Source organism: Neopelma chrysocephalum, unplaced genomic scaffold (genome assembly GCF_003984885.1).
Source record: "Neopelma chrysocephalum unplaced genomic scaffold, ASM398488v2 Primary Assembly neopelma1_25, whole genome shotgun sequence".
In the NCBI taxonomy this organism is placed as follows: domain Eukaryota; kingdom Metazoa; phylum Chordata; class Aves; order Passeriformes; family Pipridae; genus Neopelma; species Neopelma chrysocephalum.
This window is the reverse complement of record NW_020897694.1, coordinates 35318822-35337518: the sequence shown is the minus strand read 5'-3', so window position 1 is coordinate 35337518 and position 18697 is coordinate 35318822. Positions and strand designations below refer to the sequence as shown.

Here is an 18697-nt window from a genome sequence, read left to right as displayed (position 1 = left end):
ATTGCATATAACAGAATTAGAACAAGTAACTCAGTAATAATTTTTTCTAAGCAGCACAATTAATAAGGCTGGTTTTCCTAAGGATTTCTATCTTATTTCTCCTACCACTATTACACCTCCTTTCCTATACAAGGATGTCCACGTACCCTATGCCTTCCCCCACAACTGGCCTTCCCTTCTTCTCAGCCTATCCATGGACACATTTCAAAGTACCCTGAATGTTCTCCCAGGAGCTACAACTGAGGAAGAACTGGGGAAGTGCCCACACATGCTGTGACCAGCCTGGCATTGGAATATGTTGGTTGTCAATAGAAAGCTCAGCGGGTAAGTTACCTTGAGCTCTCATGCAACATCACTGCTGCTCTTTCTAATGAAACTTGTAAAGTTTCATAATGGTGAGTCTGAGATTCCTTCATCAGACTGGGTTGAAATGGACACTGGATTTTAAAGTTACCAGGCAAGAACAGGTAGCACACTCACACTTCTCTTAATCACTTGTGTTGTTGCCCTGGGCTCAGTACTGAGGCCAGTCCTGTTTGATATCTTTATCAATGATCTGGATGAGAGGATCAAGTGCACCCTCAGTCAGTTCACAGATGACTCGAAGCTGGGTGGGACGTTGATCTTCTGGAGGGCAGGAAGGCTCTGCAGAGGGATCTGGACAGGCTGGATCCACGGGCCAAGGCCAATTGTCTGACCTTCAACAAGGCCAAGTGCCAGGTCCTGCACCTGGGTCACAACAAGCCAATCCAGTGCTACAGGCGGGGGGAAGTGAGGCTGAAAAGCGGCCCAGTGGAAAAGGACCTGAGGGTGCTGGTTGACAGCCACTGAACATGAGCAGCAGTGTGCTCAAATGGCCAAGAAGGCCAGTGGCATCCTGGCCTGTATCAGCAATGGCGTGGCCAGCAGGACCAGGGCAGTGATTGTCCCTCTGTACTCGGCACTGGTGAGACCACACCTCAAGTACTGTGTCCAGTTTTGTGTTCCTCACTGTAAGAAAGACACTGGGGTGCTGGAGTGTGCCCAGAGATGGTCAACAGAGCTGGTGAAGGGTCTGGAGCTCAAGTCTTATAAGGAGCAGCTGAGGGAGCTGCTGTTTAGCCTGGAAAAAAGAGGCTCAGGGGTGACCTTATCGCTCTGTACAACCACATGAAAGGAGGTTGTAGCCAGGTGGGTGTCAGCCTCTTCTCCCAGGCAACCAGTGACAGGACAAGAGGGCATAGCCTCAAGCTGTGCAACAGGAGGTTCAGGTTGGACATCAGGAAGAATTTCTTCCTGGGAAGGGTTGTTGAACATTGGAATGATCTGCCCAGGAAGGTGGTGGAGTCACTGTCCCTGGAAGTGTTCAAGAAACAACTGGACGTGGCACTCAGTGCTTTAGTTGACAAGGTGGTTATTGGTCAAAGGTTGGAATCGATGATCTTGGAGGTCTTTTCCAACCTAACTGATTCTGTGTTTCTGTAAATAAAAACGCATAACCACGTGTGAGAAGCCAGTGGGTGTTATGCCATGTCCAGCAAGCGAGAGGAACAAGCAGGCCCTTTTCCTGCGGAAGGAATCCGTTCAAGAGTGAGGCTGCAGAGACCTGAACCTGGCTCAGACCCACTTCAGCCACCAGGACCCAGCCGGGGCAGGGGCAGGGCCAGGGCCAGGGCCGGGCCGTGACCCCCCTCCCGCCATCTCCTACTGGGGTCCAGGCCGGGAGAGGGACGCTGGCACCACCATAACCCAACTCGGGCCTTCCTCGTCTGCTTCTTCCCTGAACAGCGACCCCCGTAAGCGGGAGGTGCGGGCTGTGCTGGGCACATCGACCCCCTGCGCTCCGCTCCCGTCCCGTCCCGGTGCGAATCGCCCGCCTGCGCTTGCGGCGCGCTCGTCGGGCCGCCAGGGGGCGCCGCCACCCCGCAGCCCACTCGGGCGCGCGGGGAGAGGCGCGAGAGCCGCTCGCGCCGCGCCCCGCCCATCCCCGCCGTCACGTGCCCCGCGGTGCTCGCGTCCCCCAGCCCCGCTCCGTGCGCTGACGCCCCGCCAGGGGGCGCCCTGGCCCAGCGGCCCTGCCCGCCTGGCGCGCGCCGTTTGTTGACCGCGCGGCGGCGGCGCGTTGGTGGCGCGAGACTCTCCCGTGACGCGCTCGCGGGAAGGGGCGGGGGGGGAGGGAGGAGGAGGGGCCGTGCCGGGGACACCGTGCGGGGGGGGAGAGGGAAGAAGGCAGGGAGAGCGGGGGGAGAGGGCGGCTGGCGCTGGGAAGGAGGAGGAAGAGGAAGAAGGCGGGCGGGAGGCGGCGGTTGCGTGCGTCCATCCGTGCCGGAGGGGGAGCCGCGATGTGAAGCACACACGGCCCGGCAGGGCAGGAGGCGGCGGCGGCGCCCCTGGGAATGTGCGTCTGGGACGCGGCGAAAGGTGAGCGGCGGGGCTGCCGGAGCGGGCGCGTTCCTCCTCACGGCGCGGCTGGGGGGGACGTGCGGGGGCCGGCTCGGGGACGGGGAGCAGGAAGGGGAGGAGGGAGGGAGGGGGAGCTGGAGAGGCAGGCGCGAGGCCCGCAGCCGCTGCCCTGTCTCAGCCCCTCCCTGGGCCCGCGGCCTGGGCCTTCCCCGTTCTTTTCCCGGCGCGGGAACGAGGGGCGGGAAGGGAAGGGGGGCCTGCGCGCGGCGTTATGTAACCGGCGCGTGGGGGCCTCGGTTGCCCGCGCGCGCGCGGGAGCGCGGGGGGGACGCGGGGACGGACCCCTGGACGCGTGCGTGTGCGCGCCCCCGACCGCCTCGCGAGACACCGCGGGTGCGCGCCAGGTGTGCGCGTGTCCGGGTCACCCGCCCCTCCCCGCACCTGTGCGTGTGTCTGTCTGACTGTGTGCGTGTCTGTCTGTCTGTATCTGTCACATGGGGCCTGCGCCGCAGACACAACACGGGTCCCCCCCCGGCAGAGCCAGGGCGAGCGAGGCTGTGTCACAGCGTTCTGCCAGCGCCAAGGGGTCACTGCAGGGAAATAGGTTGGAGGGGAGGAGAACGAAAGCCCGAGCCCTGGCGCGGCCGTGCCCTCTTGAACGCTCCCCGCGATGTAGCAGCGTCTATCTTGCCTGCGGTTTCCCGTCCTGTTTGTGACAAGTTGTATTTGCTGAGCAATAGTGCTGGGTACAACCGGTGTGCTGAAGGGAAGAGGGAGGACCTGTGCTTGATGAGTAAGCCCGTGCTTACAAACACCGAGAGACAGATGCTTTCGCTGATGCTTCTTTCACCCCTTCCCCGTATGATTGTGGTGCATTTTGCCATACAGTTACCACCGACTTGACCTGTGATACTGAGCAAGAAGCTCCTGATGGGAAATGCCTGGTAATGTCACGTTAACCTTAAGAAGGGGGAGGAAGATAGTATCACAAGCACGTTTATTGGGATTTTTTTTGGTAAAAACCTGTGTGTTGTAGGCTGTAATATCCCATTATTTCTGATGCTTTAAAATTAATGTTAGTTTTTAGAATCACAGGGCTGTGAATGTTCTGCTCATGTTAATGATTGTCTTAATGAAAGAATGAGTTGATGTTTTTTGTGCATCTTGATCTGAAATCCAGATCCAACCTCAAATTTGATATTGTAGTCTAAGGAAGTAAACACAGGAGATTGTAATTTTACGATCTAAGTTCATTATTCATTTATATGCAATTGTTGCTCGCATAGAACTGGTTTAAACAGTTGCCTAATTACTATTAGTTGCAAGAGCTTACAGTTTAAATTTATTTCTGGAATAGTCCCGTCTTACTAAGCTTTATGATATTTAACACAGAAATACAAATCTCTGACAAATTCTTTGCCATCTTGCCTCAAGCATGTGGGTATTACCCATTCCCACCATATTGGTCTTTCATTCAGTCCATTTCTTGCAATGGATAATGTACCAAATCCCTGTTAGTAAATAATCCCAAGATATCACACTGCTGGAGGTCACTGGTAGGACAGTGTTAGAGGCAGAGTGCAAACACCTACCTTGTGACTCACTGATGTTTAGGAAAGATTGTTCTAAAAGCAAAGCTCTAATAAGAAAAGATACATTACAATATTTCCAGTCTCAGTAGTAAACTGATTGTATATTTTTCTTTGTATAGCATACGTGTCTTGATTAAGTTATTCAGTAATGGGCCCTTCAGACCAGTCCATCTTTCTGGATACTACACACATACTCTTACTTACTCACGGTCTGTTCTGATGCAGTGGTAGTGTGTTGTAACTGGGTGCCAGTTTTGATTAGTCATTTCTGATCCCTTGACCCACATGACTTCTTGAAAGAAGTTTCGTCACAAATTTTCATTACCATCCCTTTCAGTTACTCGAGAGATTTTAAAAAGTAAGAATGAAATCTGGTTTTAAGTAGCAAAAAATTATTAAGAAAAAAGATAATGTGATTACACAGACCTTTTTTTAAATAAATCAGTTGTTCAGGACAAGCAGGGAAAAATAACTTGCCTGACCCTACTGTGTGCTTTCCCTCTGTAATTTGTTAGCTATTGTTTATTTCATGAAGAATGATTTTTTTTTTAATTCAACATTTTTCTGTGTTAATCAAAGAGGTATATTAATATCACTGAGATCTGTGTCAGCTCTTAGCAGCATGTTTGCCTGGTATAGATATAAATAGGGACTTAAATATCCAAATGTTGAAACCCTTCCTCAAGAATACAATGTAGATTAATTTGGTGATAGTGCCGTGTGTTTACCGAAGCATAACAAAATGAGGAAAAACTGGAAACAAATAGAAACGGGAGTGGCTGTAGAGTTGCAAAAAAAGTTGGAAGTAAGAGAGCAAATCTAAGTGGATGCAAAAAATCACAAGGAATTCTCAGACATGTGTCATATTATACTTCTGGAAGCGTGTTTTTTTAAGAGAGATACTTGTAGTGCTTTGCCCTAAGAACAGCTTTTTGCTCTGTTGGGGAAACCAGCATTTGAATTGGAGACACAAACGTTTTTAGGGAAGAGAGCCTCTGTGTTTGAGATCTCCTCACTTCCATATTTCATGTGGAGTAGCTGGTGGTTCTTTACTCTTATGAGTAAAGAACTCGTAAGATAGAAGTCAGAATTAGGAAACCCTTTTCTTTCTCAGTCTTCAGCAGAAGAGAGGTGAGTGTGCGAAACAGCTTTAAATTCTGGGATGTAATGATATCTTCCATTCATGTGGAATGGAAGATATCCACAGAATCCTTCCTAAAGATTCTGTGACCATGAAATTCTTCAAGGAGACACTTTTAGCTTGGTATACCCACAGCAAGGATTGTATCTTCTATATTCTTTGCTTTAAATGCCTGGGCAGATGGTGGTCCCTGAATTTCAGTGTTATGTTTTGGGGAAAGCAGTATTTTATTAATTATTTTTTGTGGTCAGGAGACATGGGGACAGACTCCGTTCCTGTCTCCAAGTTTTAGGTCTCCCAGTTGGTATTCTGTCTATTTAATAGTGCTAAGCTGGTGGTTTGTTTGCTTGCGTAGGTAAAGCTTAGCCATATTGTGATTAACTCTCCTGTTGGTTTTGCTTTCTGTTCCCCAATACCTGTAAATACTTTAACCAGATCCCAGCGTGAGGGAGTTCTTGGTTGTAACCTCCTTATTTGGTTTGACTTGATTCATGCACATCTCTTCAGCTTCCTGTTTTATGAAATAATTCTGAAAAAGAGAAAGCTGATTTTGCTTAGAAGACACTGCTCAGGTACCTTGCAAAGTCATTCTTGCAAATGCAGGTGGATTGGTTTGAATACCAAAAAGCAACAAAGCAGTGCTGAAGCTGCACAGAGTAGGGTCAAGAACTGCTCTCAGGTTTTTCTGTATTGAATTAATGATTGGCAGTCTTCTTGCAAGGTGAGGTAGGTGGTGTATTTTGGCAGGATCCTGGGGACTGTTGCTAGCATTTTTTGTCAGCTTCTAGTTGTCAGAGCATATCCAAAGTAAAATAAGATTCTGTCCACCGTGTTCATGACTTCATCTTTTTGAGCTGACTCAGATCAGCTGTTAGTTCAGGGCATGATGAGTCAGCTTCTTGAATAAATGGTTGCACTCCACTTACATAATTTTGGAAACCTAGAAGCTGTTGCTTTTTAAAGGAATTCATGAAATTGCTGATAATTCTTACAAATAGCAAAGCCCCTGACCCCATGGCAAGTAAGGTAAATGATTAGTGCAGTTTTCCAAGTAGAGTGAATGTATTTTACCATTCTGTGCTATTGAATGCAACTCCCATTTGAAGTAAAGAACTAAAATAATGATCTATTGAAAAGATACTCTTCCTGGTTTCTGAATTTGCCTGTTGTTTTCAGGAAACGTTAAAGCACTAGTCTGTAATAGTGCCTTTTCAGTCACTATTTGCTCTGTTTTCCTGCTGAAATTGCATGATTTGGTAAGCAGTTCCAATAATTTTCTTTATAAAACAATACTGGGGGAGAGGTAGGGGTAATGACTTTTCACTCTAATTTCTGGCTGATTTGAAATTTTAAGTATTGCCCCTCCATAATGATTCCTGTAACTTCTGTGTTGATTTTTAACCCAAGTTCTGCAAGTGTTGTATTTGCTTGGGATAAGCTGTTTGTGCTTTGTGGCCATTTTGTATCAATCTGTCTCCACTAAGTATTAGTGTAGTATTGTTGTTTTGATGTCAGAGGTACTTAAAATACCAACTTAAAACCATTTTAGGCCAAGAGTACAATTCAGATTTGAGTTTAATTTAAGGATCTGAAAGAATTAAAGAGTTTTATTTTGTCCCAAGAACTTAAAACTATATTTTTCCTGGAAAACACAGAACCACTGTGCTCTGTCTTTTTATCTTTCTCTGTATTTAGGAGGAAACTTGGAAATATATTGGCTTAGATCAGAAGTTTACCTCAGTAATAGTAAACAAACATACTGGGATACTTTCCCTTTATATACTGTGGTTTGTTACTTAGTTTCTGTAGTTTGTTACCTCAAAAAAAGTATGATGTCTTTTTATTCCATTTACCTGTTCAACCAGTATAGACTTTTAGCATCCTTGGTATCCACTGTCAGAGAATGTACAAATAAACTAGGCAATAGAAGAAAAAATATTTCCATTTCTTTTGATTTCTCCAGTTACTAGTTTCATCTGATTCTTCCTAGACTTGTTCTGAGTTGATGAAAACTAACAAAAAGATGTAGAAAACTCAAGTAAAAACTCAAAACTTCAAGGTTAAGCATAGAAGCCACATGTTGTGAAGATTTTACTTCAAAAAAGATTCTGCAGCTTTTAGAGGTTCAAAGACAATTTCAGAAAAACACTTGGGAACTTGACTGTGCAACGTCAGTTAAAATTAAGTAATGTCATTCAAAAGCTGCTATGAACAGAAAATCTGTTTAAATACTGAATCTTTAGTCATCACTGCTTTTGCTGGTAAAGTTATTGAGTTCTTAGAGGCTTGCTGCCCATGTATGAGTAGAGAGATGGTCCTCCTTAGTATCTGACATCATCTAACATTTGCAAAGTGGATGCCTTATCTCTCTTTTTCCGTGGAAAGCCTGGGCTGTATCAATGTCTACTCAGTGATAGCATTGGGTTGACAATAAAGTACAACTGCCTTGGGCATGTCTCCTAAAAAAAACCCAGCTTCATCAATGAATGGCCTGGGTTGGAAGGGACCTTAAAGACCATCTAGTTCCAGGCCCCCTGCTATGGGCAGGGTCACCTTCCACTAGACCAGGTTTCTTGGAGCTCCATCCAGCCTGGCCTTCAACACATCCAGGGATGGGGCATCCACATCTTCTCTGGGCAGCCTGTTCCAGTGCCTCACCACTCTCACAGTAAAGAGTTTCTTCCTAGTGTCTGATCTAAATCTGTTCTTTGTCAGTTTGAAGCCATTCTCCCTTGTCCTGTCACTACCTGCCCTTGTAAATAGCCTCTCTCCTTCTTTCTTGTACTTTCCTGGGTAGTAAAAGCCTTCTCTTTTCCAGGCTGAACAAACCCATTTCTCACAGCCTGTCTTCATGGGAGAGGTGCTCCATCCCTCTGATCATCTTGGTGGCCCTCCTCTGGACTTGATCCAACAAGCCTGTGTCCTTTCTGTACTGAGGACCCCAGAGCTGGATGCAGTGCTCCAGGTGGGGTCTCACAGTGGAGTAGAGGGGCAGAATCACCTCCCTTGACCTGCTGGCCATGGTGCTTTTGATGCAACCCAGGATATGATTGGTTTTCTGGAATGCAAGTGTGCTCTACTGGCTCATGTCCAGCCTCTCATCCACCAGCACCCCCAAGTCTTTCAGGGCTGCTCTTGATCTGCTCATCCCCCAGCCTGTATTGCCCCAACCCAGGTGCAGCACCTTGCACTTGGTCTTGTTATACCTTGTGTGCCTTCTCATTGCGTTAGTCAGCGCATTGGCCCACAGCATGGGTTTGTTTCTCTGCCCTTCACTATTGCCAAAGTGGTTAATCTGGGCAGTGAGCAATCAAACTGGTCAGCAGCAAAGGTCTGTGTATTGTGCGTATAGACACGTACATGTGTGCACACACACAGGTATACACACACATGTGTATAGCCAAACAAATACATAAAATTGATCAAAAATATGTAGTCTCTTCTGAAGGATTTCACCAGTCTGCTGGGCTGAAGTCTGGGGAAGTTAAAAGTAGTATATGTCACAGGTTTTCAAAAGCACAGTTCCTCTGAATTTGATGTTAATAAATTCGAAATGTTCACAGATTCCTTCCTTTGATCACCTCATGAAAATTTTCAAGTTGTTCATTTTTTAATAGTTTTACCTCCACTTACCCACATTTCCTGACTTGTTAAGTTTTTCTTTAGGTTTACAAGGATGCTTCCTTCAGTTGTGTCTAGGAAGTCTTAGAAAGTCCTAAATCATTCAGCAGCCGCAGCAACTCTTCTTGTTGTTAGGGAGGAGGGATCATGGTTTATTTATGCTACCTGCTGACTTCTTTACCTACACCTCAGCATGGGCTACTTGGGTAAGACAGGAGTTGTAGGACTGGATTGTCAGACTGGGTGCACAGACTAAAAACCTCCTGAACAAGTTCTGTTGGTTTATTAGGTAGAAAATGAAGATCCCAGTCTTCCTTTCCAAAGAGAAGAATTAACACAGTTCTCTGTTCTCAAATACTGTAGATAGCTAAACATAGGGACTTAAAGGAAAACTACCCAATGTATAAACTCTCATTTATTGTTTCAGATACTCAAGTCCAAGAGAGAATTTCCTTTTGGTGATTTACAATTCATTTACTATTTTGCTATTGAGAGTCCTAATTCCATGAGCTATGCTTGTTGTTCTGATTTTCCTTAATGGATTTTATTCTGGATTCTAGGCATTTAGAAGCTGGCATAAAGACAGTGAATGTGCAAAGTCCTCTTTGGGCTTGAAGCCCCAAAAGCATTTAAGCACAGAAAAGAAGCCAATTGTGAAGCCAATCGAAGTTTGCCGAAACTTGCCAGTGTATTGTGACAGTAAGAGCAGATGTGTCAAAGAGGCGATATTTGAACTAAAAAGTGAATTGAGCTACATGATTACCTATAGCAATGAAAATATGTGACGAAAAGCCAGTCATCACCGAGGAACTCTGAAGGGGCTGAGGAGGTCGTGACTTTGCTGAGAAATACAGAAATGTTGAAACTGAAGGCCAGAGTCTTCTGTAAGCAGAAGAAAAATTTAACCAAGTTAAACCACTACTTGTGACAACCTCTAAATGGACTGTAGCTGCTACTGACTGTTATTCCTAGAGGGGAATGAAACATTGACAGTTGGTCTCAAATTGAATCTGTCTTGCTATTTTTCAAAGAACTAACCATCTCAAATGCCATGTATAAAAGCAAAAAGGATATCTTGGAAAGAGATTGCTCAAAGCTGGTGCAGACTGTACAGTGATACTGGTTTCTGAACCTTCTGCTCATGCTTCCTCAGTCTAGGACAACTAAAACAATCATGTGCCCTGGACTTTCAAATAAGTTGTGAAAAGATATAAACTCTTCTTTGTACCACTCTCATATAGATGGTTACTTCCTGTACAAATGCTTTATATCATTGTGACGTTTAGCCAGCAAAAGAAATTGATATTTCTTAGTTGTTACTTGTGTGTAAAGTATTTAGTCCATGATTGTAAACCAGACTGATCGGAAATAAAGACCATTTTGAGTTGAAAAAGTAGTCAGTTTGGAAACTGGATTAGTTTAGGAAAGAGTTCCTGCATCTCTTTCTGGGGGAGTGCTTGAACTGAAGGTCAGAGTATCATTTCTTTGCTGTCAAGCTCAAATTAAAGTACACACAGAACACAGTTTTAGAATAGTTATCTGCACAAAAGGAGTTGATTCTGAAGGACTTGGGGTTTTTCCACACTTTGTGTGAGTTGTATGGTATTTCACCTTTCTAGCAAATGCCATGGATGTTCACATCTTAGAAAAATGCCATATCTAAATTTCTTGTGCTAATTGTTTTGTGTCTAATATTTAATTTGCCTAAGATTTTAAAGTTTGTTCTTTCCTAATTTATACTATTAGGTTTACTCACAGAAGATGGAGGTGGTGTTGGGTGTTTTTGACAACAGCTATTGTTGCAAGTGTCCTTCAGCTAATTTCTTTTATCTTGCTTTAAAATATCATCAAAGATTGAACTGCAGAATAGAACTTGCTGGTTGACCTTGTAACATAAGGTGCTTGTAGTTAGGGCTACTTATCATATGGGCATACGTGGCCTAAGATGGGGAGCTGTTTGATTGTAATGTTCTTTAAAACCCTTATCCTATGGAAAAGGTGAGGTAGCCTACCCCTCGGTTTGTTGGGGGGAAAAAACATAAACAGCTCTGGTCAGCTCATTGCAACTCTGTATCTACATTTGCCCTGCAGTTAGTTATAACCATGACCCTGAAAGTTTGTTTCTATTAGCCATGTTTTAATGGCTAATATTAGGATCCCATCCATTTCTCTTTTCTGGCCTGTCTGCTTTGGCTTTGTCTGATGCTTTTGTAAGTCAGTTCATCTTGCTGAACTTGCAGGAAACTAACTAACCAGTAATTTTATGTCATACTTCTGGCACCAATGTGAACATAGGGGTCCTGTGAACTTGGAAGCAGTGTAGAGGTTGGGATGAAGGCATAAAGCCTGTTAGGGCAGCAGAGGTTGAAGAGCAGAACCGTCCCTTTTGGTGGCAGTCAGCCATCAAGTTGACTCAACCATCTTAAGAAACTTCACCCTGAGAGTTTATTTCCCACTTAGAATAAAATTCAGTTGCTTTACAGTATAGTGTTAGCTCTGAATTTTCTAAAATCATAGGCATTTAAGCATATAGTATCTTTAAAAAAGCTTTTGAACTTTTTTTGTGTGAGTTCATCTGCTGGATTCTGAACTTTTCAATATGTGGTAGAAAACAGTTTTATACCCTGTAGCAGCAGTTCTTTTCCAGAAGACTCAGCCAAGAATAGGACTCTCTTGTGCTGAGAAATGTGTAAACACGTAGGTTAGTTCTTTCCTCAAAGAGCTTGCAGACTAGTGCCAAGTAGAGTGGTGAGTTTGATGTGGGAGCTGGAATGTAGATGTAAGAAACTCAAACAAGCCACAAAATACACACTTGATGGAAACAACTTTTAAACCCTGCTGAGCTGGGATGGGTCAAATCTACAGTTCAAGCAAAAGATTCTCATACTCATTATCTGTGGCATGAGACACTTGTATTTCTGTTAGAGTTACACCTTCAAGAATAAGACTTGTGGGGTGTGAATATGTTAATTAAATCAAGTTATTTTGCATTAGGGGACAGTGACAGCATGTCTACTCTGGTCAAAAGTGCAGAGTAGCTGTTACAATGTGTTATACTTTCATGCAGCTTTCAGTTACCTAAAATTAGATTATCTGAATGAAACATTATTTGTGCCATGTATTTAGACACAACTTTGAAAGGGTTGTTTGTTGAGTCACACTGCAGCCTTGTTTTGTGTTTGGAAATAGTTCATATACTTTCTTGTACTGCAGAGCTATGAAGTGTATATTCTGCCAGATTCAAATTGGCTACTTGAAGAGGCAGCAAAAATACCTCTGCACTATATATACTTGGCAAAGAGACTGCTGAAGAGTATGGCAGAAACAACTCAAGTTTGGGTGGGACTAGTACTGATCTAGAATTAAAAAGCCCATGAGGATCCATGTTCACTTCCAACAGGGTCATTGAGATCTGCATTCTATATTCCCAACCATTTTTCCCCACAACACCTGTGGTTTTGGTCTGGGTTGGTCCCTTATCTGTGTTATCCTAGCTGCCCAGGATAATGGAAAGCCACTGTCTTAAAATCACACCAACCTGAATTTAGAGTATTTTAAAGGAATAACTTTCTTACATGAGAATGTATGGGCTACAGATGAGATTAAAACAAATACTAACATCAACATTCACACCTATATTCCTTGCTCTGTAACTCTTCTATACATGCAGACATGTTTAGAGAATTCATAAAATGTACACTTAATATTTCATTCCATTACCTGATCTGCTGGCTTTGATTAACAGTCTTTAGTAAGAGGATTAAGTGGTTGTGGATTGGGAAGTATAATGCTAGGCCTGTGAAGCAGTATGCAAAGGGATGTTACATACTTTTGGCTATATTGAGTATTTCTAAGCCTCTGCTGATGTACAAAGCATCAAAACTCTTCTTTTTTAGCTCCAGTTTTGAAAAGGATTTTCCAATAAAAATTTGAATTTTAATTAACCCTATTTGGTAGAATGATAAGATTTTGCCATTTGTACGTGGTCTAGAAAGAGGTACAGGACGCTAATTTTGACCGCAGGAGTTCTTAACTTGACCTTTTTTTTTTCTTGAAAGGTTGTTTCTCTTGCACTGAAAACCTGGAATCTGTTCCTAGAAATATTTTTGTCTTTCTAGGCTTTTGTGGAGTTTCAGAATTTGTTGGGATTTTTTTTTATTGCTGAAGATTTCTTTGTGTTCACAGGTCCAGAATATGAGCATTTAAAAAGCTTTTCTCTGGGCAGAGGGTCACTGTATAGCTTGTCTTTCAGGCTCTAGAAATAACCTAAAAACTAGTAACTGGTGGTTCACTTTCACTGAGTCTCTATGCATTTGTACTCTTGAATTTGTGAAAATAGAGAAAACTGTTCTGAAACAAGTTAGATACTATAAGAAAGAACTACAAGGAAAATGAATTCTTGTCTGAAATTGGCCTGCTCGTGATGGGTGTTTGAAGTCTCCTGTCTTGATTTCCAGTCACCCACACTCTCTCCACCCCCTACTTCAAGGGTTCTTTACAAAGCATTTCTCTTACTTATCCCTTCATCGTAATTCCTGTAGAGGGAGCATCATACCTTCCTTACATTTCTTATTTCATGACGCAGTGAATATATTTAAATTCTTGCTTAAATTTTCCTCTGATTGAATGTATCCTGTGCAAGATATCTCTCATGCTCATTTGTTCCTTAGATTTCAGCAAGGCAGCTGTAGAGGTTACCTTCATTTTCAAGGAAAAATTCGCACTGTAATCGCAAGTCTTTAGCAATGAGGTGTCTTTGTAGTCTCTAGAAACCTTGACTCATCATTCAGTTCCTGGAACTACAAAGGGAGAAGTTAGTTTCCCAGGTTTTCATATCAGCATTAAGAAAATAAACCATGACCCTCAAGACTTGAGCCAGAGGCATCTAGTAATCACTGAAGCACCGTATTCCTAACTTGAATGTTTAGAATTTAAGTGGACTGGCTTAAGTGGACTAAATCAAAAATCACATCTGCCAAGGAAATGGTATATCATTATCAGATGTTTTAAGTAGGCATTACAGCCTAGTTTCTCTAGTTTTTCAGGCTCTAGGAAGACAACTTCTGAGCAGTTGATTTGTCATGTTTTTGGCACACTGACCTAAAGTAGCTTTGTTTGTCCCATTTCTGATTTTAATCAAACTAGGCACATACCCATGATTCTTATTTGGATTGGCCTCACTAGTTGTGGTGTTCAGCTCTAATGGCTTTTAGACTAGAGATATTTCTTCCTCAGTGTCCTGAATAAAAATTAAACGTGTTTCAAGATTTCAGAAAAGCTACCCTTATGAATGCAGTTCTTCAGTTTATCAGGCATTAGTTAGTTTAGTTTAGCAGGAGGTTGCCTCTTTAGGGGGCAGAGTTAACTACCTATCAAATCCTATCTTCTTGGTGATTGGAGTTGTGCATTTCATACAGTCTTTGGCCTTTTTCAGAGTAAGAGTTTATTTTTGTATAAGGTCTTCTGTTTGATAGACATAGAATCATAGAACAGCCCAGATTGGAAGTGACCTCAAAAGACTAATGCAACTTTTCATGAGTAAGGAAGCTTAGATGAGATTATCTAGCACCTTGTCCAATTGCAACTTGAAAATCTCCAGTGTTGAGGATTCTACCATGTCCCTGTGTTCCAGTGATTGATTGTTATCACTCCAAAAAATATTTTTCTTATGTCAAGAAGAAACTTGGTGCAGCTTGTATCCATTGCCTCTTGTCCTCTCCATGTGGCTCCTTATGAAGACAGAGCCTCTCTCCTTTTCGTAGTCACTTTGTCATCCTTTATTAAGAGAGAGAAAGGGTAGTTAGCAGTTAAAATTGTGATGTCTCTTATGAGCTCATACACTGATATCTGTAGTATCTCAAAACAGATGACATCTTCGTTAATGGATGGGTCTTTTTGAACTTACACTTTTCTTCAAGAATTTCTTAGCCAGAAGTGATAGATGTCAAAGTTGACTTCAGCTGATGGAAAAATACAAATTTTCAATAGGAAAGAAATCATCAAACCATTTCCAGTATATACTGTCCCCTACAGGAAAAAAGTCAATTTTGTATTTTATGTGGTCATCTAGCTCATCTCCTCTCATTTTTCTCAGTGCTTCTTAAGAATTCTGTGGTATCCATTACATATAATCGAAACCACTAAAAGTTAATTTCAGAAGGCCCAATGTCTTGGAAATAGGTCTCTGAGTAAGAAAGGCAGGTACCTAGAGAGAAAATAGAGTAATCTGAGGAGGGGTTGCTTTGTTGTGGTTGTTGGTGTAGAGTTCATCTCCTTGACATGTGATTAATCTTCATAATTACATACATGTGTGTCGGTTATGTATCAAGCTACAGCAACTATAAGAATAGTACCAGGTGCATCACGATCTTCTTGTGTTTGCAGAGGTCCCGAAACATAAAACAGAATCTTGTCTTTTCAAGGTAGTTGTACCTGCTTTGACTATACTCCGTGGTTACCTAATTTGGCATATTTGCAGTAGTCCATGAAAACGATCATACTTACAAAAACTTTGCCTGCTGCTGTGTCTTGTTTTGCAGTCAAACCTGCCTGCAATCCCGGGTGGTTTAACTGGTTTTCAAAGTATGCCTGTTTGGTAGCTCTAGGACAAAAAGGTTTTAAGAGAAGCTAGAATTCACTTTCAGCCAGGTTCATAGGAAACAGAATTTTAATACAATAAATGAGGCAGTCTCCAGAACAGGACAGTAGAAGGCCTGGATAGAAAAATGACCAGAATGTGTTGCATTTTTATGGAAGATAAGGGTATATAAATTAAATATTTAATGAAATAGGACACTTATGGCAGTCACTTTTTTTTTTTTTTTTTTTAAATTTCAGAGTCCTGTCCTCATACTCTAAGAGCTGATAGACCTAAAAGACAAAACAGTCTTTTTGTTTAGAGAATGAGTTTGGTTAGAAAGTGAGAGATTTAATAGCAGGCCTCTTACAGGTCACTCTGTAATAGTGACCTCTTACTACATCATTAATCAATATTTTAAAATCAGTGTTACAGCAGCTATAGTAAATGTGAATCACTTGGATGCAGGGAACAGTTGGCCACAGTCCAAACATTTTCTATCCAAGAGTTCTGTTCTAACCAACTAATAGCTTATCTGGGGACACTGCTGTGTTCCGCTTGTGGTCCAGGGATAAGTGTCTTGCATAAAGGAAAATTGCAGTTTGACTGGTTATGTTTATTTATTTATTATTAAGCAATACAAACAAACAAAAAGCCCCGAAGAATCACATCACAAACCTGACTATAGATCTTCCTAGGTCATTTAAACAGCTGGCTTTCTGTTGACCATAAGATAGCCTTTGGTGTTTTTGCTTTTGTGTGTTGTATTGCATTGGAGCAACAAGTCTTAGGACATTTTATAAGCAGCTGTAAATCCATTCATGAAATTAGTCCAGTCTCTAATACCAGGAGGAGTTTGCCTGCATCACACCATGTATATGGTATCAAATAGGAAATAAAAGAATATTTATGACTTGGGCAATGTTTTGCACGAATGTTAGCTGTTGTATTTAAGAACCTTTTATTACTCCTTTTTTTTATAGAAGATGCGTGTTGAACAGGAAGAATCTAATTATTTGTATTGAAAACTGAACATGGTAAGGAGTTTTTTGTGTTCAGGGAGAATACAATAAAATGTACATGTGTGGTTTTTGATACATAGAAGGAACTACAGTATGCATTACTACAGAACTGAGGAACTAGTTTTTATGCACTTTTGCATTTCTAGATTGGCTGTGAAACTCATATACTTCAGTGAAGCCCGTTGAAAAAAATATAATATTTTTGGTTATCTGTAAATGGCCTATAGTGCATCATTGAAATGCTGAACATTTAATTGATCAAGCATTGTTCTTCCTATGCAGAAGCTTCAGGATGAGGCGGGGTGGATGGCGGAAACGGGCTGCCGAAGGCGATGGATGGGGAATATGGGTATGTTCAAAACAAAGTGTCTTTTTTTTTAAAGAGGTAAATGGCACTGTGGTTAAAAGGGTTTTACAGTTTTGTTATATGTGCTAAAGGGATGCTGTAAATGAAATGCTTTTGCTTTGCTTGAAAATACATAATTAAGTTCGAAAGAAATTTTTGAGTTACGAAGTTTTGAAGTCTTTGTTCACAATAATCCACTAAATTGCATTATTAATAAGTGCAGACCCTTGAATAGCTTTAAATCGCCATTTAAAAAATACACTAAGTAATTTTAAAACTGCTTATGGTTGTCTCCCCACATTCTGTAGTTGGACAGACAATAACTGAGGCACTTAATTTACATAAATTACTACTGTCTCATGTATAGTTAAGAACTGAAAATACATGGAACTACATTGTTTCTCTACACAATAAGCCCCAATTTAGCATCTAAACTTGCCTTATCTCCTTATTTCTTCTTTCTTGTTATTCCATAAGAATTTTTATATAGATAGAATTTTTGTCTATAGGAAAAAGATAAAAGAAGTATGAAATAAATCCTACCATGTTGGTAACAAGATGCAGTTATCTAGATAAGAGTTTATGGTGGAAGATTTGCTGTGTTTCATTTGGAAAATGAATGTCTTTTGTGTCTCAACCAAATTCAATTTGAAGGAATGCTGCTTAGCTTTCCAGTCTTATAATTGACCAGTTTCTGTATGTAAACATTAGGAAATAAGACTAGCCTCATGGGTTGTGTTTTAACTTAAAAACTAGGGTGGGTACATGTCAGCAAAGGTTAAGAAATTGGAGGATCAGTTCCGGTCAGATTCAGCCATACAGCAACAGAGGGATGGAAATGCATCAAGTATCTTCAGTGGAGTTGCCATCTACGTCAATGGCTTGACAGGTGAACTTTTTTTTTTTTTTTGAGCATCTGTTTTGTGTTGTTCTAATGTTTATCATCCTAATAGGAGTAAAGAATGTAAAATACATAAGTTTTCACCTAAGCAAATACGTGACAATTACTGTATATGTTTTGTATATTCCTTTGTTTTTCATTATTAAGGTTTTCAATATAAAATTACATTCTGAATATAAATATTGCTTTACTAAATCATTTACATGAGAGATGACTGCTAGAAATAGGAGTAGATTTTTCCATGTTCCATGATCTTATTATTTGAAATTAAACCTTTTAACTTCCTCCATATTCCTACATATATTAAATTTTTAATTTTCCAAAATATTGATGGTTGGGTTGTATGCCTTAAATCTATGTTTGGGTGGGTACATCAGGGTTTTCTTTCTCAGAGTGGCATAGTGCTTGAGACAGAGAACCCACTAATAGTGGAAGGAGGAACAAGAGAAGAGGTAAGACATATATGTATTGTCTGTGATGGACTGGTAGTGCATGTTAGCTGGAGTAAGGTTTTTAATCTACCCTACTTATGTTCATGCTTCTCCTGGGTTCTGTAAAGCAGCTTAATAACCTTTTTGAAACTCCCCAGAAACCTTTTTCAAGGATCTATGCCAGGAATGTTGTGACTGTTATGTAACTGATGTGTACAGCTTCTGTGATATGGATTAATGCTGGTTTAAGCACGGGGCTCAAACGGACTGAAATAGGTTAAGGTGGATATGTTAAACTACTAATACATCTGAATCGATTGTTTAGTACAGGCAGTTTCTTTGGTGAAAATCTGGCATTTGTGTATTCTTCAAGGTAGTAGTGCCTAAATAGAGCTCTACAAGACATTTGTCCAAAAGGCTGGAGTAGGAAAGATAACACTTGGAGAAAATGTGTGCTACTTTTACTTATAAGTTAGAGGTATAATGAAATGTTAGACATATTTTGAGAATTGACAGTATACCACTGGAAAGAATTGTAACTGTACCCTTTAAAAAAATTTTCTTCCTTCCTGTATTGATCAACTTTTTTTTTAGTCCCTTATGCTAGATTCACTATTCAAGCATTGTTTGTACTGACTCAAACCTTTTGGGGCCAGTGTGACACCACTGCAAACGTTTTCAAAG

At 41.6% G+C, this 18697-nt stretch overlaps 1 protein-coding gene across 6 annotated transcripts in view; it reads left to right on the top strand.

The window, feature by feature from the left end:
* The first annotated feature begins 2211 nt into the window (after positions 1–2211).
* REV1 (REV1, DNA directed polymerase) overlaps positions 2212–18697 on the top strand; it is a 73485-nt gene continuing 56999 nt past the window's right edge. For 5 of the 6 annotated variants that reach the window (XM_027674902.1, XM_027674900.1, XM_027674901.1 and 2 more), the window contains exons 1-3: positions 2213–2400; positions 16618–16684; positions 17438–17570. In XM_027674902.1, coding sequence (XP_027530703.1) covers positions 16628–16684; positions 17438–17570 — 190 coding nt within the window. In that variant the 5' untranslated portion in view covers positions 2213–2400; positions 16618–16627. Of the gene's footprint in view, positions 2401–16617; positions 16685–17437; positions 17571–18697 lie in introns of all 6 variants that reach the window. The other variant, XM_027674899.1, reaches the window with a different exon arrangement.